The sequence below is a fragment of the Dipodomys spectabilis genome, unplaced genomic scaffold (genome assembly GCF_019054845.1).
Source record: "Dipodomys spectabilis isolate Male_0828 unplaced genomic scaffold, ASM1905484v1 ptg000197l, whole genome shotgun sequence".
In the NCBI taxonomy this organism is placed as follows: domain Eukaryota; kingdom Metazoa; phylum Chordata; class Mammalia; order Rodentia; family Heteromyidae; genus Dipodomys; species Dipodomys spectabilis.
The window spans coordinates 19,445,411-19,470,658 of record NW_024870874.1 but is presented as its reverse complement, the minus strand read 5'-3'; the positions used below and the strand labels follow the sequence as shown (position 1 = coordinate 19,470,658).

Genomic DNA, 25,248 nt, shown 5'->3' with positions numbered 1-25,248 from the left:
GAAATTGAAGTAGTAAATATGCTTTAGTGTAGTTTCATGAGCGGCAGGGCTGGCAGAAGAGACAAGGCCAACTCATGAACTCCTTGGTGCTCAGTTGCATTCAGAGTTGTTTAGGCTATGACCTCTGTCACTTACATGTAAAAATTATATGAAAGGTCACTAAACCCAAAGGTAAAGAATAAGCAAAGTGGTGGAAAAGTAATCATGCAGCTTTAGGCTTCTTTAGTGATTCTGTCATAATCTATTGAACAGGGATTCCCAAGAAGCAGAAATAACCCCAGGAGACTATGCAAGTATTAGGAAGAAATTACACAAAGAGTTTGGGACAGCAGTATTTTAAAGGAGGTGGGGATTATTATTTAAAAAATAATTGGCTCAAAAATGCACAATTAAATTTATGTGCTTAAAATGTATGTTCCTTTATAGAAGGTAAACGGGGACTTACATCTCTAGAAAATTACTCTCCTTATACATATGACAATATGCCCAGGAGAAGAATCATTCATTTCACCTTGTTCTCTTTCTAGTATAAAAGGAACCAAATGGAAACCACAATAGATTAAGAGGAAGAAGTGTGAATAATTACATAATTCTATTGCTTTTCTATTTTTTTCATTTTTTGGCTCTTTTACCACAATTTCCATTTTGGCCTATTCCTCAAATACATTATTTAATAAACTGTCTTATATGCATTTTGGAAAGGCACAAATGTAAGATGAACAAGTAAATTATTTGAACAATGCTGTATTGGAATTAACCTGCAGTTAATCCTTTAATGAAGTATTTTTGAGTAAACATATAGATTTGTCCATTTCTCAAATTCTAAAATTTACCAAAATGGTTCCAACAAATGGTCTGGGTAAGTCAGAATTCACTTTCTTCTTTCTTATGACTCTTAACTATATCATCATTTTATAAAATAAGAAATAATGAATACGTCATACAACAGTAGATGTGTATTTAAACACAATTCATAAATGTCATAAAGACTAAAATATTTGAGAGCAGTCTTAGGTTTGTTGTACTTTATAGGAAAAAAGAGCCCACAAAGGAATGAATCATTTGAGCACCAAGGTAATGCCACAACACAGACAGTACTGTATGTTGTCCAGAGGATAATGTCACTAGCACGTGTTGATAAAGGAGACAGTCTGTCAGAAGCACAGGGGATTCTTGGAAGTTTTCATTTCCCAGTATACCAATAGCCAAAGCTAATTGGGAAATGTCAGTGTGCTATTCTTAAAATATTTAGGAGTACTCTCTCTGCAATGAAGACATCCGTAATCTGTATAGACAATTTCCTTTTAAATAAATTAACATTTATTTTAAATAGGCTTTAAAATTTACCCCTGGTAAATTTATATGATGAAATCTGTTAAGCTATACAAATAATTATACCCAGATTAACCAATAGTGTTTTCTTATAAATTGGCTCAGCCTTTCAGATTCTTATCTTTTTGAGAAACAAGGGAGAGAATGGAACTGTGATTAGACTAGAGTACTATAAGCAAAGGCTGAGGATTAAACAATACCTAGTCTAAGATGTCACTGAGACTCAGAGCTGGTTGTTTTACCTTTTCAACTTAACCCTTTAAGACAAAAAAAAAAAAAAAAAGGTGCCATACTAAAGCACAACTATGTTTATGGCAGCAGTCTTATTCACCATAGCTAAGATATGGAACCAACCCAGATGCCCCTCTGGTAGATGAATGGATCAAGAAAATGTGGTGGTGGTGGAGGAGGTGGTGGTGGTGGTGGTGGTGGTGGCATGTATGTGTGTGTGTGTATGTATGACTTCTATGCTTCCATCAGAAAGAAAGAGACCACCCCACTTGTTAGGAAATGGAAAGACTTAGAAAAAATTATAGTAAGTAAAGTAAGCCAGACCCAAAGAAACATAGGTCCCATGGTTTCCCTTATTTGCAATAACTAGTATATGTATATGTATATGTATATGTCTAGTATAAGTATATGTCTAGGATAATCTTACTAGACGAGCAGAAAAGGTCAAAAGCTATGTACATATGAGCATGTAAGATGATGCTAAGCAAAATGAACCCTAAGATAGGGCCACAAGAGGTTTTATCTTTCTTGCTGTTTTTAATGTACTGATCTTTTTTTGTTTCTTTTGCATGTTCTTCCCCCATGGTAACACCCTTGTTTTCACTGTATTTTATTCCAGTGCTCTGCATCTTGTATATACACTTTTCTAATTTGGGGAGGGGAAGGGAAATAACAAAATGCCAAAACAAGGATACAGGTTGACCCATTTTAACAATGAGATGTACAAGACACTATGTTGAAAATGAACTTTACAGCTTCAGGGAGGGGGAGGGAGGAGTTGGAGAGGTGGGGAGGGAAGAGATGATAGGGGAAAAACAAAGGAGGGGGTAACAATGCTCGATAGGAAAGGAAATCATTACCTTACTGATGTAACAACTGTAACCCCTCTGTATAGTATCTTTACAATAAAAAATATAATTATAATTTAAAAAAAGACAAAAACATGCATTAAATGAGGCATTTCCAAAGTATCCTAATGACATCAAATTCTAAAGTCCAATAGTCCAAGGAGAGCTGTCATGAAAACATTTCTCGAACTTGAGAAACTTTCCTATTTTAGGGGAGTTAATCATATGAAGGAGGTAAGAATTTAGAACCTAGGACCTTCAGCCTAGGCTTAAATCCTAACTTCATCATTTAGAAACAGCATAATCTTGTTTAAGATACTTCATCTGTTTACCACTCACATCCTAAGGTAAACTATGGGATGATGGCAGTATGCTCCACAGAGACTTGCTGGAAAGACTACAGTGAATAATACACAGAAAGTACTTATAACATAGCTAAACCAAGCATTAGGGATCACAATTTTACTATTTTACACTTTTAATATTACTTACTAAGTTAATTGAGACCTAAACAAGGAATAGTCAGATTACAAACATGAGACCCAAAATTTACAGTTATATTATTAATTCCTTGACATATTATTATAACATTCCTAGACTTCAAAACGTTGGAAAATGATCTATTTTCTAAATCATATAGAGTACAAATTTTGATTTTCCTTTCATATTATAAAAGACAAATTCAAAATGTGTGCTTATCCCTATTTCTAGACACAATCAGGAAACGTTGATATTTGAGAAACTCCGTGTTTGCATGATGTTAACATTTGATGACAAATTTGATATAAGCAATGCAAAGGAAATCACTAGGACTGCATCAATAATTGGGCTCCTTATGGCTTTAGAGATAATTTGTCTGGACTTATCTGTGGCAATAAGTAGAAGACAATGTTACTCTATTAAGGATGATATATGCTATCTTCATGTGTTCCCTCAGGTAGTTCAGTCATGTTTATTTGGGAAAGACTTGGAGCCATCTTAGGGATATCCAAAATGACATAATTTCATGTAATATGTTAGTAGGTTTAAATTCTAAAGGGATTTCCTGACTGCGTTAAAATATATCTATTTTTCCCCTCTGTCTGCAGAAGGCATAGCACTAGTTTTGTAAACTGATGTGCAGCATCTGCAGGACTGGGGTACAAATTACACTTCATACTTTAAAAGGCAATTATTTTCTCTCTTGGTGGCTGTTCATCAGCCACCAAACGAAACTGTACCTGAACTATGTATAGAACACATAGCACATGTGTAGGTGTTCCCTTCAACCCCCAAATGAACACTTAGGGGGACCATTTTGAAGAGAAGATTTTAAGAAACTTAAAAAATATTATTGTAAATATAAAAGTCATTTTCTTTTCCATGAAAACAAAAAAAGAGCATAAGATAAAATTAACATTTGGGAGGAAAAAAAATATCTGATCTCTAGTAGAGTAATAAACTAAACATGTCAAAAAAATTGTAGGGAAGGTTCCAAAAGTATGGGCTAAGGCTTCCTTCCTCTCCTTAATCACAACTACACATAAAACTTCCTGCAGAAGCCCAAGCCTGGAAAAAAATTCCTCTAACATTTACATCTATAATGGTGTTTCTTCTGGAAGGAAGAGGAAATATAGGGAAATGAATGTTTTGACAGCCTTTGTGATGTTCAGTAAGGTAGAAGCATGTTTGCAAACTTCAACCCTGACTGACTTGCTGTGGCACCTACTCTGACAGGTGACATTAAACAAATGTCTCAAAAAGCAGGTTCCTCTGATATGTGTGCTTGGATGTGAGGAAGAGGGGGAGGTCAAGCTTCATGTGCTGTCATGGGAAATTAATAGTCTACCTTAAGGAGTTTACAGACTATCATCTTAAATCAAACACAGGCAGCCTGCCAGCAAACATAACTCCTTAAGACAGCAGGAAAAGTGGCTGGCTCCTCTGCTTTATCTTCCTCTTCCCAGTGACCTAAATAAGAACTGGACCTTAAAGAAGTCATCTCAAGGCTCATCTAGAAAAGTGTATTTATGGTTGGTCTATTTGGAAATCAAAAGCAACCCCAAAAGGAGAACTGGAGCTGGGCACCTGTGGCTCACACCTGTAATCCTAGCTACTTAGCAGGCTGAGGTCAAAGGATCATGGTTCAAAGCCAGCCAGGGCTTCCAGAAAAGTGGTAGGGGCTATGTGGCTCAAGTGGCAGAGCACTATCCAAGAGACAGAGAGAGTGAAAGAGAGAGAGAGAGAGAGAGAGAGGGAGAGGGAGAGGGAGAGAGAGAAGGAGAGAAAGAGAGGGAGGAGAGGGGGGAAGGAGGAGGAGGAGGAGGAGGAGGAGGAGGAGGAGGAGGAGGAGGAGGAGGAGGAGGTGGCAGGGGCAGTGGCAGGGAACAGGGAGCTGTGACCACTTACAGACTTGGCTAAAAGTTCTACTCTCAGTCTTCCCACGCCTCAACTCCACCTTCCAAGCAAAACTTCATATATTTGAACATAATCCAAATACTGTTCTCATCTACATACTTCTACCTCCTGAAATATCACTAATAATTATAGATGTAACTTACATTCTCTCTGGATAGGGAAGTTACTTTCTTCTAATATTTTCACTGGGAGTGGAAATAGTCCTTTCAAAATAAGAACTGTGTTTTGACTTAACCATCTCAAGGCAATGTGTCAAATACTATAATAAAAATGTGCCCCCCAAAATAAATAAATAAAATGTGCTAAATCAGAACAATCTTTTTATTTTTTCTTTTTTATTTATTTATTTATTTCAGGTAAGGGGTAGGTTTATTCAGTAGACCTACTGGGACCAGGCCAGGTTGGCCCTCCACGTGGCTGGGAAAGGCCTGGGAAAGAGAGAGAGCTGGGAAAGGGAGAGAGCTGGGAAAGAGAGAAAAGAGCTAGAAACGAGCTAGAAAAGAGAAGAGAGAGCTGGGAAAGAGAGGTGGGAAAGAAAGAGCTAGAAAAGAGAAGAGAGCTGGGAAAGAGAAGGAAAGAGCTGAGAAAGAGCTAGAAAAGAGCAGAGAGAGCTAGAAGAGAGCAGAGAGAGGGCATCTGACAACAATCTTTTTAAAAGACACATCTTATCAGGGAAGGTAAGAGTCAGCTCAGAAAGTAGGAAGCCATGACTTTGCATAAGCTGACTACTGAAAGATAACCTGTCTTTCAGGGAGTGAAGGAGGGCAGAAGATTGGTATGGGTGGCTAGATTTTTTGGCAGAAAGAAGTAAATGTGGAGATCAGATGATAGATACAGAGAAGGAGAGGGCTCAAGAGCCTAGAGTGTACAAGGTGAGCATGCGAGCCTTCACATGGATAAGGCCAGTCCTTTTGCTCTGCAATGAGGAATTCAGATTCATGGACACAGGAGGAGGGGACTAGAAGGACCAAATGCTCTGACAGAGCTGAAGGAGCCAGAGTAAATGAGTTCAGGTTCACCATAATGAAAACTAGTCAGGAGTCGACAGATGAAAGCAATGCCAAGAGCTATGGGAAAGAGGGGGTGGTTCGAGACCTGTAGGAGGTAGGATCAAAATCAATTAGTGACAAAGCATACATGGCAGATTTGGGGTAAGTGTGCGCCACGCAGGCACTAAGATGTGTTTGTTCTGGGTCCCAGCTGGATGGAGGGAAAGTGGATTCATGTCAGAGGTGGAACTGACTCTGAAAAACGAAAAGAGCACAGAAAGAAATGTCTCTACAATTAGTACCCTCATCAACGTAGAGAGGAAAAATGGAGTAATTCAGTGTTGATGAAAGGATGCATTTCTTTGTCACAGACTTTCTTTTATTCTCAAATTACTACAGAAGCTTAATAAAAAATTCAGCTCTAAAAAGGCATGGACAGTGTGTGACACCCAGGAAGCTTCCCATGAGTATTCGAAGAGAAGAAAGGAATAAGTAAATGAAGAGTAAAATAATATAAAATATAACAAAATTAAAGAATTTTCTCTAAAATCAGTCTATTTAAAGTATACTCAACTCCTACTGAATTCCAGAGCTGTCCCTGAAAATCAACATGTCAATCAAAAGCATGTAAAAAGAAAATATAATGAGTCGAAGCTAGTGTAGTAGAGGGACCTCCAACTTTCCCAGGAATATGTTGGTTCCTTTTGATTCTTTAGTGAAAGCTTCATTTCAATTTTCTTAAGAGCTTCAAAATAAGAAAGAAGTATAGATTCACTTAGATGCATTTCTGAGCATTGATGCACCTCTTTCAAACCTGTGCAGCATTTCTAATTTCACTCTAAAGAATAGATTCAAGGACTGCTTTTCTAAGAATTTTCTTTGCTATTCTTATTTCCACTTCTACATTTTAACATTTTCCACCAATTTTTTTTCACAGAGTTACAAAAAGAAAAAAAATGAATAAACACATGCAAACAAGATGCTGGGGCTTCATTTATGCCAGCACGCTGATCATACAGGATGCAGGGAGGGCACTTCAGTGGCTGGCATCACATGGTAGCTGGCAGTGGGCTTTTGGGCCACCAGGAGGTGTTTGTGTGGCACATGCGTACCAAATACATTGCATTCCAGCAAACCAAGTAGCCAATGTGAATACAATAAACTGTATCAGAAGAACATGAAGAAGACATATAATTTTAATACATGGGAATGAAAATGCAAGATTCTAAAGTTATACTGAAAGGATATTCAGTATCATCAAGTTCATCTTGTATTTTAAAAACTGCCCCACTACTTAGAAATGATTCATTCGTTTATCTCTTCAAAATGTTTTACTGACTGCCTAGCATGGTCTACACCATGTGATTTATTATATATTATAATTATTTAAACAATATATAACCATATAATATATATTAGTATGTTAAAATATTAATACTTGCTTAGGAATATGGTTCTTAATTCTGAAATATCATTTTTTGTTCTAGCATTGAAATTTCATTGCTTTCATTAAACAGTAATGTTACTTGTCAATTATTTTTCATTGATCCATAAATCCCAACATCTAGGAAATAAAAACACTAATTAACTTTAGCTTTTTTGTCTCAGGCTGTAGGAACCTTATTTCTGAATCCCCTGGCAACTGATTTGTTAAATGCTGTCCCAATTCTCAAAGATCTCTTACTAGCCTGACCAACTTCTTGGTCACAAATGATAGGAAAATCCAAACAGTTCTAGAATTGACATGCTGAAGAAGTTTAAATAGTATGCAGTTGTGAGGACCATAAAATCCTATCAGTTCTTATTTACTCCAAACGAATGAATGGAGGGTTGTTATGAAGTAAAATTCAGTAGTGTACTCATACTAGTGTTAACAAACCTACTACTGCTAAGACCATCAGACCTTCAGTAATGCTGATGACTAAAACAAATATCATTTTGCACAAAAGATGGGAGACATGAGAGAGGACACAACAGAGGGCAGTCAGGGCCTCAAATTTGCTAAGAAGCACTCTACCAGGTGAGCCACGCCTGAATCTTTCAGGATAATCAGATAGGATTTCCTGCAAGCTGGCCTTAGATTTTGATGATCCTAACTATACCACCCACATAACTGGAATTACTGCACCCATTTCATGTAGAAAAATGATAGGCAGGAGCAACTCAGAATTTCAAAGTTACAAACCAATCAGAACAACTTATCAAAAAATAAAATTAAGGCCCTTAAAAACTATATCTTTTATGATTTTTCCACCCCTATCACCTAACTTGAATGAAAGAACTTTCTATTCTCATATATAACACTAAATAACAAAGTCTCATGACAAACGCTGTGTAGTTTGGAGTTGGTTTCTTTTTTGTACTTGTTTGTCTGGCTTGAACTACAGGAGGAAAAATAAGATTTCTTGACTCTGTTGTAGACAATTCTTGACCTGTGTGATACATCACTATGGTGTGTGTGCATTGTAGGTGTGGTCTACATGAGAGACGCTGGCCCTTTAAGAAGTGGACTGCTAACATAAAACACCTAGGCATTTCCCATGGGACTTCAGTTAGTTTCTTTAGGACTCCAGTCAGTTTCTTTTGTAAAAGAGCAAGGCTAGGCTTCCCTGCTATCTGCCTTCCTGTCTTGCTTCCTTCCATTTGCCCCCACCGTTGTCCAGAGCTGTTCATCAGAGCCAAGCTGATGCTGTCATTATGCCCTTGAATTTCCAAGATTGGCAGTTAAATGAAAGTCTTTCCTTTCTATATTATCAAGCTTCAAGTACTTTTTAGCAGCAATGGAAAACACATTAATATACACAATAAGAAATAGTAAACAGGGTTAATGAGCAAATATTCAAGTGACAAATAATGAAAGTAAAATTAAAAATGGTAATAGGAGAGATTAATATTACACAGAAGGCCTAGTAACAAAATCTGCAAAGCAGAGTGGCAGCAAGGAAGAGAATGGCAAAATAAATTTTCTGAATTATATGGGGAATTAATATATAGGTGATATCTGCCAAATTGTAAGTTATTAAAGAAAGAACTTGAGTTTTGTCTCTAGGTATGCCTATGTTATTTTTGGTGCCAAATTACACTATCAATTTAGATTTTAAAATCACATGTAAATGGACCTGTGGCTGGACATAAACATATTTCAGTAAATGCTGATTAAGCATATTTTGGCTATTGCAGTCCAAAAGACAAAACATGTCCAGAATACCCAAGTAATTGGAATAACTGTATCTGTTTTATGTGGGAAAACAAAAAGCACCAAGCAAGTAAGTATTTTTGTGGCTTAAATATTCTTTTCTTTTAATTGTGAAAATAACGTACAGAGGGATTACAATTACATGGGCAAGGTAATGAGTACATTTCTTATCAAGCATTGTTGCCTCCTCCTTTGTTTCCCCTTCCCATCCCTTCCCATCTCCCCCTCCCTCCCCCTCCCCTGGCCAAAGTTATAAAGTTTGTTTTTCAACATAACAACTTGTACAGCTCATTGTTGCAATGGGTTCGCTTGTATCCCTATTTAAATGATTTGTTTTTGTCCTTCCCCTCCAGAAATTATACCAACATCAAATACAATGAAAGCAGGGGTTATACCATGGGGGAGGGACATACAAAACAACAAAAAAATCATCTTATAAATATGTTAGAAAGGTTGGACAAATGAGATTGCATGAAATTGCAGAGCTTCTGCATGGCAAGGGACATAGCTAGCAAGATCAATAGAAAGCCCATGGATTGGGAGAAGATCTTCACTAGCCATATAACAGAAAAGGGTCTCATATCTAAAATATACCTGGAACTCAAAAAATTAAATCCCCCAACAACAAATCCTCAAAGAAACAACTGCCCAATAAATAAGTGGGCTAAAGACTGAAAGAGAAACTTCTCTGAAGAGGAAAGAAGGATGGCCCATAGACACATGAAGAAATGCTCAACCTCCCTAGCCATAAAAGAAATGCAAATCAAAACAACATTGAGATTCCACCTCACCCCAGTTAGAGTGGCTATAATGAAGAACTCTAATAACAACAAAAGGTGGAGGGGATGTGGCCAGAAGGGAACTCTACTTCATTGTTGGTGGGAATGTAAACTTGTTCAACCACTTTGGAAAGTAGTATGGAGGTTCTTCAAAAGACTCCACGTAGAGCATTTACCCAAATGATCACAAATAAGACCATACTAAAGCTACCAGCACAACTATGTTTATTGCAGCATTATTTATCATAGCTAAGATCTGGAACCAACCCAGATGCCCCTCAGTAGATGAATGGATCAAGAAAATGTGGTATATATACACATTGGAATTCTATGCCTCCATCAGAAAGAATGGCATTGCCCATTTGTTAGGAAATGGAAAGACTTGGAAAAATTATATTAAGTGAAGTAAGCCAGGCCCAAAGAAACATAGGTCCCATGGTTTCCCTCATTTGCAATAACTAATATATGTCTGAGACAAGCAGAAAAGGTCAGATAAGTTGATGTTAGGCTTAAATATTCTCTTATACTGTTTTTTATATATAAGCTTCCTATGGTAATTTATACAATGGATCAAGTTTAAAATTAGTAAAGAAAACCAGCACTTAAAATATTGATTTAATCTAGCTCCCAATGTCAAGATTATGTTGATTTAATTTTAGGTATGATTTTGGTCTCTCTTTTGTTTTAAGCTTTTCTAATAAAGAAGAAAGACAGCTTTCTTGTTATCTTAACAGTCATCAGAAGAGTTATCACTATATGTACCAGTTACTAACATGGGAGAAAAATAAAAAAGTAAAAACCATGAGCAAGGAAGGAAGGGGAGGGAGGGAAAAAATAAGGAGGGAGGAAAAATTGAGTGGGAGAGACAGGAGAGAGAAAAGTGAGGGTACAATGTGGTAGGGAGGAGCAGAGTTCCGTTTAGTAACTGTTCCAAACCTAGGTACAACATGATTTATTACCTCTAACTTCTATGTAGGAGAGGAAGTCAAAACGATATAAATGCTAACTATAACTCCTTAACTCTACTAATGATTATCACTAGGATTAACTTGAAGAATAAAAAAGTAACCCAGATAGACACCAGTAGTTCATACCTGTAATCATATCTACTCAGAAGGATGAGATGTGAAGATGATTTGAAGGCAACACAGAAGGGAAAATTCGTTAACTATCACCCCTGGACCGAAAGAAAGAAGGAAAGAAAGAAAGAAGGAAAGAAAGAAGGAAGGAAGGAAGGAAGGAAGGAAGGAAGGAAGGAAGGAAGAGGGAAGGAGGGAGGGAGGGAAAAAGAGAGAGAGAAAAAGAAAGGAAAGAAAGAAAGAGAGAGAGAGAGAGAGAGAGAGAGAAAGAAAGAAAGAAAGAAAGAAAGAAAGAAAGAAAGAAAGAAAGAAAGAAAGAAAGAAAGAAAGAAAGAAAGAAAGAAAGAATGAAAGAATGAAAGAAAGAATGAAAGAATGAAAGAAAGAAAGAAAGAAAGAGAAAGAAAGGAAGGAAGGCAGGAAGGAAAGAGAGGGAGGAAGGGAAAGAGAGAGAGAGAAAGAAAGAGAGAGAGAGAGAAAAACAAGCAAGCTAGAAAACAATCTTTTGCTCAAGTGGGAGAGCGCTATCCTTGAGAACAAAAAAAAACAACCCTCAGGGACAGCACCCAGGATCTGAGGAGTTCAAGCCCCAGAATTGGCATGTAAGTGTGTGTGTGCACATACATGTGTTTGCATGCACGCCACACACATTTGCACACATACATACACATACACTTAACATAATAACCCAAGCCAGTAAGGACTGGAAGAATTACATCTATCCAGAATTTTGCAATAACATGACATACTGTATTAGAAAGGCATATGTAATAGTCAAAAATTTAAAGAATATAGACCTAACAGTTCAGCCTTTTGCTAACTATAATTTGAATCTAGCTCCTTGCTAATCCTCTCAGGAAGAATACTGTATCCCAAGAAAAAGGTTGCCATTTCTGGTGCCTTGTTCATCAGAAGATTCTTACAATTTAGCATCAAATCTCATAATAGACAGCCACATGTTTTGGACATTGAAAATGTTCTCATTCAGACTTATGAAGCAATGAAGAACAAGACTGCATTTTCTCTTTTTAGTGATCAATGCTTAGGTATTTGAAAATAGAAATTCTTCTGGTCTTCACTAATGCCTCCAGTTTTTCTTACCACGTTTTATAAACCTTTCTGCTAACTGGATTGTACTGTCTTAATACCTTCTGACATTGATAAAATGCACATACATAATTGGGTTGGAGTCTTGAGTTGTTCTCCACATCAGTCACATGTTAGCTGTAATCAATATTCAGTCATATCTCATAATACAAAATTTTAAAACATGAAAATACAAAAAGACTGAGTGAAAAATTTAATTTCGAAAAGAACTCCAAGATATGAAAACAAGAGTTTTTTGTTTTTTTTTAAAAAAAACATACTGTGTGAAGTTATTCCTTTTTTCTTTCATATTTTTCCCTTTGGTTTATCCTCTGGGGTCACTGTTTTTGATTTTGGTACCCTGTGTCTTATATTTACATTTATCTGATATGGGGAAGAGAAGAAGAATCACAAAATGGTGAGACAAAGGAGAAAGGGTGAAGCAATGCAAAACAGTGATACTCACAAGATACTAGGTGGGAAATGACCTTTACAACTTGGGGAGGAGGGGAATGGGGGGGGGGCGAAATGTAGGGGGCAAGGGAAAGTGAGAGAAAATAAGGGAGGGGGTAATACTGTTTGAAAAGAAATGTACTCATTACATTTGTAACCCCTCTGTACATCACCTGGACAATAAAATATAATTTTAAAAAAGATTAAAAGTAGTTAACATTTATAATGTGAATTTAAAGGCATTTACAGATATGTGGAGATTAGACTCTGAATGTAGCACCACTCAATGCTCCAGAGGCCTTGTAGGTCAGATAATCTGGAAACATAGCAATATTTTTCATAATTCTAAGGACAGAAATAAAACTATTGTGTTTCATAAAAATGCAACACAGTGGCCACATTTCCTCTCATGCATGAATAATGTATGATTCACAATGTTATTTGCTAGACAGTCTAATCACCAACATCTTTCAAAATGTCTATATAAGTTTTAGCTCATTAAGGACAAACATGTATCTGTATAAAAATATCACATACCTGTGAAAAGTCAGTATAATATTCTGCCAAATATGAATGCACACATCAAACTGACATAGGTGAGATGACTTTTTTACATTTCTCAAAGTAAAAAGTATTAGGAAAAGAAAAATAGAAGAATTATTTCAACTTCTGGCATTTATGCTTATTCTAAATATTCACATAAAATCTTCCTTTTAAAGCAACACCCCAAACACATCAATGTGTCTAAATAAAAGCAAGGAAAAAAGAGCAAAGTCCACATAAGACCAAATAAGGAAGACTTTAAAACAAGACATCTTTTAGATGTATTTTAGCATCTTAGAAGAAGGTCATGATTCATAGAAGATAAAACAAATTAGTTTAATTAAACAAAACCTTTTTAGTGCATTAATAGAAGGAAAAGATAAAAGGAAAAAGGATCATAGATTCTAATAAATAATTGCTAAAGACAAAATACAAATATATTATACAGAGTAGTACTATGGGATCACAGCTGTTTTAACAACTGTAAAATCATATTATTAATTCTATACCTCAGCTACGATAAATGACTCTTAGTTATTTACAAAAGAAAGAAAAACATTTTAAAAGAAAGTAGCCCAGAGTAGTAATATCTAGGGGTAGAAGTGTGGCCCAAAAACTTGACAATCAAAACATAATGTTGGTTTAGAATATTCACATTCAAATATCATTCCCATTACTTCAGTCAATGAAATCTGAGAATAATAAATGGAGAATTCCAGAAATGAATCATGCATATATTTTATATAATCTTTGTTATATTTATTCTATCAATCATTTATTGTTTCCAATTTATGATGTTTTTGGTAGTGCAGGAGACTGATCCCAGGATTGCATGTGCTAGACTGTGCTCAATTTATAAATTAAACTTTGTCATATATGTGCATGTATAGGAAAAATTAATATATACATATATCTTCATGTATGCATATATGTAGATATATGTATAATTTATGGTGAGAATTATCTGCTTTTAAGCACCCACTTTAAGTCTTGGAATGTATCCTCAGCTACTAAGGGATTAAATTACACAGTGTGTTTTAGGTTTGAATTGAAAGATTTCAATGCAGTATTGAAGACAATTTTTTCTTTGTATTTTACTTAGATACCAAGCAAAATACTTGCTAAGTGCTCCAAAAACTAATTTTTTAAGAACTAAAAATAGTAGGATTTCTTATTGGAAATAGGGGTTCCAGTGTACAAATGCAGTAAGAAGTCTTATAAAAGCATTTATCTTGGAAGCCAGTATTATAGGCTATATATCTTCAGAACATCTGGATGTAAGCATTTGATTTTTAAAAGAAAAGTAAAAGTAAAACAAATTCTCACTCCTCACAGTCAAAGACCAGCAAATCCCACAAAGACCAAGTACAAAGTAATTTCAAATTTCTTGAAATGCTATACTAAATGCAATAAATATTATTATTCTATAAAACATCTTGATACTGTTAGTAAAATGTATTTCATTTCCAAGAGAATATTTAAAATTACATCTTGATTATTATTTAGCATAGTGGAATCATTCAAAAGTAGTAACTTTTGAAGATACCTAAATGTTTATCAGATCAACACAAAAAAAGGAATGATGTCATCAAGATTACATCATTGAACATCTCCTCCAGTCTCCAAATTGAAGGTCCATAAAATAAATTACATTCATTATAATGGACACATTTCTCTTGAAAGTTTCCAGAGAATGCCAAGCAACAGCAAACAAGGCATTACATGAAGAAAGCTTTAGTCATAATATTGTGAAAGTCTTAGAATCAACCTGTGCATGGCTAGAAACGTAATTGCTTTAGTATGTTTCTGTTTATTTAGATGCACTGGGGGTGGGAAAATTGACTGGTGGTTTATTGTTTTCATTGGTTTATTATTTTCATTGAGGTTTTTTTCCCTAATCTTTTTCTTCTAAGCTTTTAAAAATCTTTTTATTGTTATGTTTAAGTAGGTGTCATTTAAGAAAGAGTTCATAAATATAATATGTGCAATGAAGGCTAAGATGAAAGCAGGTAGGATGATAACATACTCCATTTTTATAAGAGATGAGATTAACCAGAAAGGAAACATGAGGAAGATATTTAATAAACAAATTAATGGGCAGTCAGTACATTGGGCTCCATCCAATGAAGACTTCCTGGTGATGAGGCTGCCTTAGCGATAAGCGCAGCACAGAAATAACTTTGCAAGATGACCAAAGTTGAGAGCCTTCTACAATAATTTTATGAAAGGACAGCACAAATGACCACCGGGAACATACAAAACAATGTAATGGGAATCTGATCTCTAGTGTTCTCAGGAGGGTAGTTCAAGGTTTTAAATATAGAAAACTCTTTAGATTGCAAAGAATGCAGTGTCAGCTGAATGAAAATTAGGAAAAGAGCTCTTTTAATAAATAAAGTATACAAAGGTATACCTAAAGGTTCAGGAGGAAAGAATACCAATGGTACTAGAAGTAGGGGAAAAGAAGCAAAACATAAGAAATGTTTCCTTCTGGTAAATATGTAGTTCAGCCTACTAAGATTTATAACAAGAAAGCAATAGTCTGTGCTTAAGTAGAAATGATATAAGTCAATTTCTGATAATTTTCTCTTAAACTTTTTCAGTACATTGTAGGTTATAAATAAAAATAAGTGACATAAGCAATTAAGAAAAATATCTAGAAAATTTGGATGGGAAATAACATAACTCATTTGTGGGTGGCTAATGAGTGATAAGGTGTGTGCTTTTCATCTAGTTTGGGGAGAAGTTCTCTCACAGGAGTAAGAATTGTCAGGACTCATGCTTTCCTGCCCTTTTTTAGAGTTGGTCGGTTGTGCCACCTATACAGCCCAAGTAAGTGCCCAGTGAGGACCCTGGAGACAAGGAGTCCAACAAATAACCGGGGAGTAAACGAAGTGAAAGCACCTACTCTTGAATGAAGATATTCTGTTGCTTTAATTTTAGATTTCTAATCTACTTTTTTCCCTCATCTTTTCATTCAGCTTCTCTTACTGTTATATCGTTTATGAAATAAACAAGTAGAAGCCAAATCACAGTCACATTAAGCTGGCACTGGACAAAAACAATGAAAGCTTCAAGCATAACATGCTTCGCTTGCATGAGGCCCTGTGTTCAAACCCCAGCACCAAAAAAGAGAAAAAAGAAAAAAAAAACTATCAGGATTCAACACAGGCATCATATTCCTACTATTTCCATTCAAAGACACACATAGAACGAAGGATGATAAATTGTAGCATGTTACAAACTTTCTCCAGGGCTCATCAAATAATAATTAAAATTCTGAATGAAAACAGAAGCCAAATACTTAAGATGCGTATTAGTACTACCAAGACTTACAATAACTCTCTAGCAAAACAGAATAAATATCACATTAAAACCTCCCGCTGTTGAGAACTCTAGAACAGCAGTATGTAAGCATCACAATAAACCTTCTGTGCAATTACAAAAGAACTATAATGTATTAAACTTTACCATTCTTCTATAAGCAATATAATATGGGTCCTGAGTAAGTGTTAATACATATTTTTTTCTTTTTGTTTCACATTAAAAAAATTAAAGGAAAATCTCATGAGAAAATGGGTATTGAGTATACTTCTAAGAAGCTTTCATAGGGTCTCTCCCATAGTTGAAACAAACACAGGCATAAGGTTAGCATAATCAAGCAGTAAACTATGACATAAATCTAGGTGAGTAGTTACCCATAATGATTAACGTATTTTTCTACTTTCCTAACAATAACACTAAGTAGAAATCAATTACAAGAGGATAAAAGAGTGAATACTAAACTAATTACCAAAGTCATTTAATTCAAAGATTACATAAAGGCCAGGAGCCACCGCCTTACGCCTGTAATCCTAGGTACTCAGGAGGCTGAGATCTGAGGATCATGGTATGAGACCAGCACAGGCAGGAAACTCCATGAGAGTCTTATTGCGAATAAACTACTCAAAAAAGCTGGGACTGGCGATGTGGTTCAAGTGGTAGAGTGCTCTCCTTGAGCAAGAAAAAGCTCAGGGACAGCCTCCAGGCCCAGAGTTCAAACCCCAGAACTGGTGCGCTCCCCCCCCCATATATAAAATCAATATTTTATTGATTTAGTTAATATATATATATATCATACACATAAGTAAATTTACTTTAAATTAGATAAATTTACCTGTTACAAATATTTATTAAAGAGATTTTATAAAAGTTAATGCCATGTTAAAAAAAACTTTTTATACTGTATGAGAGCAGATTTTTATTTTTGTTTATATATTTGTGTTTTTACATTTAAAACCAACTGGGGAAAGTAATTTAGTATAGTTGAAGAAAATAGTTACTTTAAATGAGAGAACAGTGATGACATCAATTTACTAAGTCTTACTGAATAAGAAGCTACAAAATTTCCAGTAATAATCTGCTTAGATTTTGGAAAAACACACTTTGTGGTATTTCTGGCCAATCTGGTAGCTTTTGGTTAACCATTATTCAAATGTGTTAAATTTATCTTAGAAAATGAATGTGTTATTTTGAGATACTCCTAAATCTGAGTCAACCTATACGTCTCTCTTCCTATATATGAAAGTACAGCAATACAGAGAGGTTCTTTATAGACAAAACATTCCACTAATATTAGATGTCCAGATCTAAAATTCCTTTTATAAATTGCAATTAAGACAGTATTAAATTTCAAGATTTATCTTTTTTCTGAAATAGAGTACAATAGTATCAACCATATATATATAAAACTAGAAATGTCAATTTTTATCTCCCTTATGGGAAATAGTATCAAAGTTCCTTAGAAAATGAAAAACGAACTACAGGATAATCCAACAATTGAACTAATGGGTATATAACCAAAATAAGTTAAATGAGTATGTCAGAGACATCTGTATTCCTATGTTCACTCTATAATTATCCAACAGTTTAATAGAATTAACCTAAAATATTCACCAATGGATGAATAAAGAAAATATGATTCATATAAACAGAAATACTATTGAGCCACAGAAAGGGTAAACTACTATCATTGCAACATGGATGCAACTGAAAGTCATTATATTAAGGGAAAAAAGACAGTCTATGATCTCCTTCATACATGGAATATAGAATTTGACCTCACAGAACCTGAGAGTAGAATGGTGGTGAAGATTTGGGAGAATACGCGAGAGAGCTTAGCATGGGCAAAGGTTGACTGAGTTATGGTTAGGAGAATGAAGTGCTGGTGCATTATGGCACAGCAGGTTAAATGATGGTAACAATAATGCACCATAACTTCAAAATGCTAGAGAAATTTGGAAATTTTTTCAAAAATATAATAAATGACACAGATATTTCTAACATGATTTTAACATTGCCTGAATTATAAATGAAATGTAAATACCACATTACCCCATTAATATAAGTAATTTTTGTCTTTTTACTTAAAAGACTCATAATATTAAATATACCACACTAACTTTTTTCAAGGTATAGTATATTAGTACAAAATGCTATATCAACATTTTTATGTAGCGGATCCCAAAATTTGATCATTACAAACCTTATCATTTATAGCCATAAATAATTGGCCTTTGACTCCCCTATTAGGTTAATTTCACTTATTAGTACAAATAAATTCCATCTCTGATTTCTATTATGAATATTAAAAAGTACCCATTTGAAAGTATTTAGGATTTGGAACACTTTTTTATAGTGAAGCATCATACATTCTTATTAACATACAGCATAGTATCATAAGTAACTGAGCATTATAAAACACTTCAAAATTATCTTTCACAATATTTAACCATATATTTGATAAAATAGTTCAGTGTGTGTAAATTGTATCTGATGAATCACATGCCAATTCTTAGGCAACACTGGGACACTGATGAAAATGAGTGAGGCAGATTATGGGTCAGTAGTTTTTCCTATAAAGAAGCAGAGAGTAAATATTTTGAGCTTGCGGACCATATGGACCATTGAAATGATTCACCACTATAACTGCAGCATACATGAGCATGACTGTGGTCAATAAAAATCTTATTTGCAAAAACAGGTGGCAGCCTAGATTCCTCTAGCGGAACATAGTTTACCAACCACTAAAAAGATGAAGGAGAGAGAAAAGGGAAGGAAGAGAGTGAGCAAGAAAGTGAGTGACAAGAGAGAGTGAGCAAGAGAGAGTGAGAGAAAAAGAGAAACAACTAAGAAAGTGGGAAAGAAAGAAAATCAAATGAAAAGTTTACAGAAAAGTGTACTTCTGAGAACAAGTAACTACTTGTAGGGCTGACATCATCTGTTCTACTGATTAACATTGATCGTGAGGCCCTAAAAAAATAAAGCAAGTTTGTTGTTGCTGTTTTTTAATGACTGGTTTCAATGCTGACTAAACTACTGGCCTTTGTACACCAATGCATTAATAATGAAAATGCTGATATTCAGTAAGGACATCATCGGATTTGACTTACCTTAATAATGGATGGAATATGATGGTAATGTTTCTGGCTCCAGGTTTGCAGACAAATTTTGTTCCTCCGCCTTCAATTAAATTGTCATCAGGTCCTCCTTTTCAGAAAACAAGAAAAAAAGGGATTTAGCTCACTGCAACTCTTAAAATAAATAAAGCAAGCCGATACACATGACGACAGTCATGCTGTCAAAAGAAACATCTTTGAGAAGCTCTCTTCAATATCTACCAAGTTCTTTTGATTAATTGTTCAAGTCTTTCTCACTCAAATAAATTAACGATTCAATAGTTCACTAAGGATGATAACTTGGAAGTCTAGGAAAAATAAATAGCCTACTCAAACCATTCAAGGCTATAACTTGGTTAAGATTAAATTTTTTATCTCTAGTTATAACCATCTTACAAGAAACTTTCAAGAATGGAAGAAGTGATCTTCACAGTTGTGCCCACTTGTAGAACTGTGAGGAAAAACTTACATATTCACTATGACAATGTTTCATCACAATTAAGACCATACCAAGAACATGACACCGCACTCTCTTATGTATCACTACAGAAAAAAGTCTTGCTTATTAAATTTTATATGCACTGTAAAATCTTCATCTTTCTTATTGAAAAGCTTCTACAGTTTTAAAAATAAATGACTGTTTACTATAAATTTCCCTTGGATATTCAAGAAGGAATTATTTTAAAATTCATTAAAAATTTTATGAAATTATTTAATTATGTTTTTCTGAATGATTCTGACTGAGCATTGTCAATGTCCTTGTTTTCTGTACAGTTTCATCCTATGGCATCATGAGTCTGCGTTTGTTAAAGTCTGAGGATCTCGGTTCAAAGCCAGCCCAGGCAGGAAAGTTCGTGAGACTCTTATCTCCAATAAACCACTAGAAAACCAGAAGTGGCGCTGTGGCTCAAGTGGTAGAGCGCTCACCTTGAGCTGAAGAGCGCAGGGACAGCGCCCAAGCCTGGAGTTCAAGCCCCATGACCGACCCTCCCGCCCAAAAAAAAATGTGAAAAAGAGATATATAGGTTTGAACAATGAAAGAAGTATTTCTACCTCCACTTTTGTGGTTCTTTCTAGTAAGATGAAAACAAATTATTGGAATCCCTGTCTTCAATCTCACTTTTGTCTACTGGGAAAGAAGAGAAAAAAAATCCACAACACAGATCACTTCTATTACTGTTATGTTAGCATTATTTTTTTATATATCCCTTTTCTCATTTGGGACATAACTTGGTAGAAAGTGGCTAGACAGGGACAAATTTGCTGGGTGAATAAAAGAACAGAGAACTATTTTGGAAGACTGTTTTTAGAATTAGAATTTACATATATTGTAATATATGTAAAATCCTGTGTACACTGTCAAGAAAATAACAAATACAAATAACTCTGGTAAGCAGGTGTACTTACTACTTACTTGCTGATGATAATGATCTAAGAATTAAGATAACAAAAAGACGAGGTACAATACCAAAAAGTAAAGCAGAGAGCACTAGGAATGTTACTCCACCAAAGGCTTTGCGGGGAAAACTAAAGTATGATGAGAGTATAATAGGTAGAAACTCAGAGTAAGTTCATTTGTTCTAAGAGTTTATTAGCTACAGATGTATGATGACTGATGCATAGCTTGGGTTTAAGCTAAATATAAAATGAAGTTTGGGAAGAATTTTTTTTATAATTTTTTTTTTTTTTTTTTTACCTAGACCCTACCTCTATTTACTAAAATCCACCTACAGGAACTTTGTTCACTCTCTCAGTTCCCATAGTAAGTGTGATCTATGCTGCATCAGATGATTTCCTCTTTAAAGACCAGATGTCAACATCCAGCTTTCTAAATGCGATTGTGTGAACATGTCCCCTCTGGAATCTCCAGTTGAACAGCTTTAGGAGGTGGGCCTTTGCTATTATCACTCTCATGAATAGATTATAGCTATTATACCAGGAGTATGAGGGTTACAAGCAATTGAATTTGAACCCTTCTCTTCGCCCATCCATAATGGATGGGGGTACGGGAGAAGGACCTATCTCTTCCTTTTCTTGAATTTCCCATATTCAAGTACTTTAACAAATAAATTTCTATATATTTAAAAATACTCAGCCTATGGTACGCTATTATCACAGCACAGAGTGGACTGAATAGGACTAACACAGTGAAAATATTCTTTTTTATTGTGATTAAAGAAGCAACTTTATTGAGAAGGTTCCTACACTGACTGGCCAGGGCTGCAGCATAGGCTGGGGAGCTGATACTGCGACCCCGAGCAGTGAAAATATTCTTGATAAACCTGCCAGAACCAAAAATAAAGACCCTGGTATAAGCTCAGAAGGTCCACGAGTCTGTAACTCTAAGATGGACTCTAGCATTTCAGTATTCTTAGTAAGAAACACAATTCACCTCTCCTTGCCTTTCTACTCTCAAGTAGCTTGGGAGCTGCTGTCATGAAGGTTAGAAACGTGCTGCTTAATCCTGAGAAGCTCATCGACTAGGCTGGAACAGCTCTCTCCTTCATTTAATAGGCACGCAGGCTAATCTCAGGTGTGGAGGCCAGGTGATGGGCACCAGAGAAAATGCTGAATGATGATGGATAGTTGGAATGGAAGGAAAACTGATGGGAGTGTTACAAATAGAATATACTGTGTAAAGGGAGGGAAGGAATGCCCTAACTGTATTTCTTGCTTTTAGCACAGAAGATGATTTGACAGGCTCTCCCAGATGATTGGCAAGGAGCATCAAGGCCACTAAATGGCTGGAGAAATGACAGCATGTAAGTGATCAAAAGCTAGTCCCTTCCTTCACAATTCATTTACTTATGAGAAATTAGCTTCCATTTTTATTTATTCCTTAATTCTTTCCCACAAGGATTTCCTGTCATTGGTAATGAATAAAGTCATCTTAATAAAACAGAAAAAGGAAACCATAACCTTAGAAACAAATGTTCTCATAGACACAACCGTGGTACAGTGGGAGGAATCAATACGTTCTGTGCCAGATACCTGCTCTGTTTATTTATTTTTTTGTAGAAATGTAATAGAATTATGTAAATTCCCTAAGCCACCACTTTCTTATTTATAAAATAAAGAGTGCAGTCAACACAAAGATCTTTGGTGATATTTAAGTGCAATAATGTACATAAAGGCACACAGTACAGGGTTTGGCATGCAATATTTCTAGAATAACCTGCCAACCACTTCCTGTTTAGAATTATTAAACAAGTAAGAATCCAACTGGTCAGATAGATAAAAAGATGCAGAAACGTACACAAACACAAACAAAACCCAACACCTGAATACTAGCTAGTAAAAGACCCCATTCTTTTTACTTTAGGCAGCAAAACACTACATAATTATTATTTATAAGACTAGCTTTGTAACAAATGAATAAAAGATACCTTTTTTTACAATTATACCATTGGGTAGTAATGTAAGTACAGTGAAAAGTTCAGAATACTAGTAATACAGACAGAATTAAATAAGCTTTTCCTGTTAATTTTTTAATAAAAAATAGTCAAAAATGAAATATATAAACTCTAACTAAAATACCTGTGTCAAATATTTAAATAAAGTAGAATTTGATGGTGATTTGTATAAAGCTACAAAAAGCAACATGCTCTATTTGACATTTTCCATGTGACATGGATTTAAAACGGGCTTCCAAGAAAGAAAAGAACTACTGTGTACATGGAAATTTTACATAAATGTATTGCCTCAGAACTATATAAACTGCATGCATAGTATACAGGATTGCTGGTTTATGGGACCATATTAATAGAGTCTTTATTTGACTCCAAGACTAGTAGAATGGTCTAAAAGTAACCTGCTTTCATGGCTGTTGTCTTGATAAAGGGAGGCATTTAAATCAAGTTCTTTAAGATGTGCCTTCTTTTAAAGCCTAAATTATCAGAATGCTTACAACTGCTGCTACTACAACTACAAAACATCTAACAAAAGTCTATATATAACAACCCTGGGCTTTGTCACTATATCAAACATATTCTTTTCTTCAGATGGCTTACGATTATAGTAAAGTCAAACAAATAAAGAATGATAATGTTATTGTTTAACTCTAGGGTGAGAAGAAAACTCTAGACCTGAATAGAAAAGTCAGGCAACTTACTTCAAGGTACTCAAGTTATATCTAGGGTATAGTTATTAAGAATAGTGTTTGGTTCATAGATGTAAACTCTTGTGCCTGAAATAATTTCCAATACTTAAGCACTTAGTATTTATTGAATTTGTTATATGAATAAACAAATGGCCAAAGATGAAACTGAGTAACTCTTATCTGGATCAAATTATTTGTAACTACAAATGGTCTATTAATAAACAGCAGATGGGTTTTTTACATGAAGCATACTCAGTGAGATTTTACAAAGAGGCTGAAAGAATATATTGATTACAGTATCATGTGTAGAAGAAAATCTCTCAAACAGAAATAAATTAGTTATTCCCACCACAATTCATGTTAATGCCTTGCCAAGCTTTCTCTGATCAATTACATTTTCCTCATAACTAGCTCTAATGTTGTAGTATAGTAATTAAGATAGGTGGCAAGTGTTACCCTAGATAAGTATAAAGAAAGTAAAAGAGGAGGAAGAAAAGACTCATACTCATCTGCTATCTATCAGGAAAGTGGAATGATGTTGAATCTTTTACAGACTATATCTCACCTAATCCTAATAATACCCATGCAAAAGAAACACAATTGCACTAGAGGAAGAGGAGATAACGTTTCTTGCTCACCAACAAACAAATGGTAAAGTCAGTATTCAAACTTTGATCACAAAAATATTTAAGCTATATACAAATCTTACTATTTGTTTAGTATCACTTTATATTTCCAAGGAATTCAGAAGTTGAATAAAGTGATACAGATGATGGTAATACAGGAAAGCTGTAAAACAGAGAGCACTAGCCCCTGAATATATGGTAACATTACACATGAGTCAACACTAAATAATAGCAGTTGACTCAGAACTAGTAAATCTGATTGAAAATGTAAGTGAAGCTCCAGAGAAGCCATATTATGTCTATATAAATTTAACACACACGTGTTTCTGGGGGAAACACGTTTAGTTGTGTAAAAACATCCTCTTTACCCAACTCTCCTGACTAGGCAGTGCATACGATGGGCCTATTCTATCCACCTCAAACTGCAGTGAGGTTCTTTGCAAGGCTAGCAACATAAGGTAAGACAGTAAGAAAGAGCTAGGACTTTCCAGGAAGCAGTTTTGGAGTTTTTCCTTTTTTAATCCTATAAACACTGAATGACTTTAAAAAAGAAAATCCAATAGTCTTCTCTTGATTTTTCCCATCACACTGCTCATTTTCACTTTTTAAAAAACTTATGGCAAATGGCTTCCTTCCTTCCTTCCTTCCTTCCTTCCTTCCTTCCCTCTCCTTTTTTCTTTCTCCCTCTTTCTCCTCCCTCTCTTTTCCCCTCCTTTCTTTCCCTGCCCCTTTCTTTCCCTGCCCCTTTCTCCCTCCCTCTCTTCCATCCTAAAACTAGTCTCTATTTCTGCCAAACACATTAACCTATAAGAATCTTAAACCTGAATCTTAATCTAAGATTCATTCATGAGACATAACTCTCCACTTCCAACCACATCAAGTACCTTCAATTTATATGGACATGCTAGTCCTGTTAAGGATATTGATGGGTTGTTTTCATACTCAAAAGTTACAATAAAGTATGGATGACAACATGAATCCAGAAGTCATGTGTTCCCACCACCCCTCCCCCCCACTTCAGACACCCCAGTCATTGTTAAACGCATCAGAATACTTTGTGCTATATGCAGCCATAGTAGTTGTTAGGAACTGAGACATGGCCTCCTTATGGTAGGGAAAAAAAACAAAAACATATGCCTTGTCTAATAGTCTT

The 25,248-nt window shown here is 35.2% G+C and overlaps 1 protein-coding gene across 2 annotated transcripts in view; it reads right to left on the bottom strand.

Moving 5' to 3' along the window:
• Exoc4 (exocyst complex component 4) overlaps positions 1-25,248 on the bottom strand; it is a 691,851-nt gene that overhangs the window by 352,587 nt on the left and 314,016 nt on the right. Inside the window, exons 10-11 of one of the 2 annotated variants that reach the window (XM_042695950.1) lie at positions 19,365-19,461; positions 18,693-18,827 (exon numbers count right to left, since the gene is read on the bottom strand). In XM_042695950.1, coding sequence (XP_042551884.1) covers positions 18,815-18,827; positions 19,365-19,461 — 110 coding nt within the window. In that variant the 3' untranslated portion in view covers positions 18,693-18,814. Of the gene's footprint in view, positions 1-18,692; positions 18,828-19,364; positions 19,462-25,248 lie in introns of those variants that run through there. The other variant, XM_042695949.1, reaches the window with a different exon arrangement.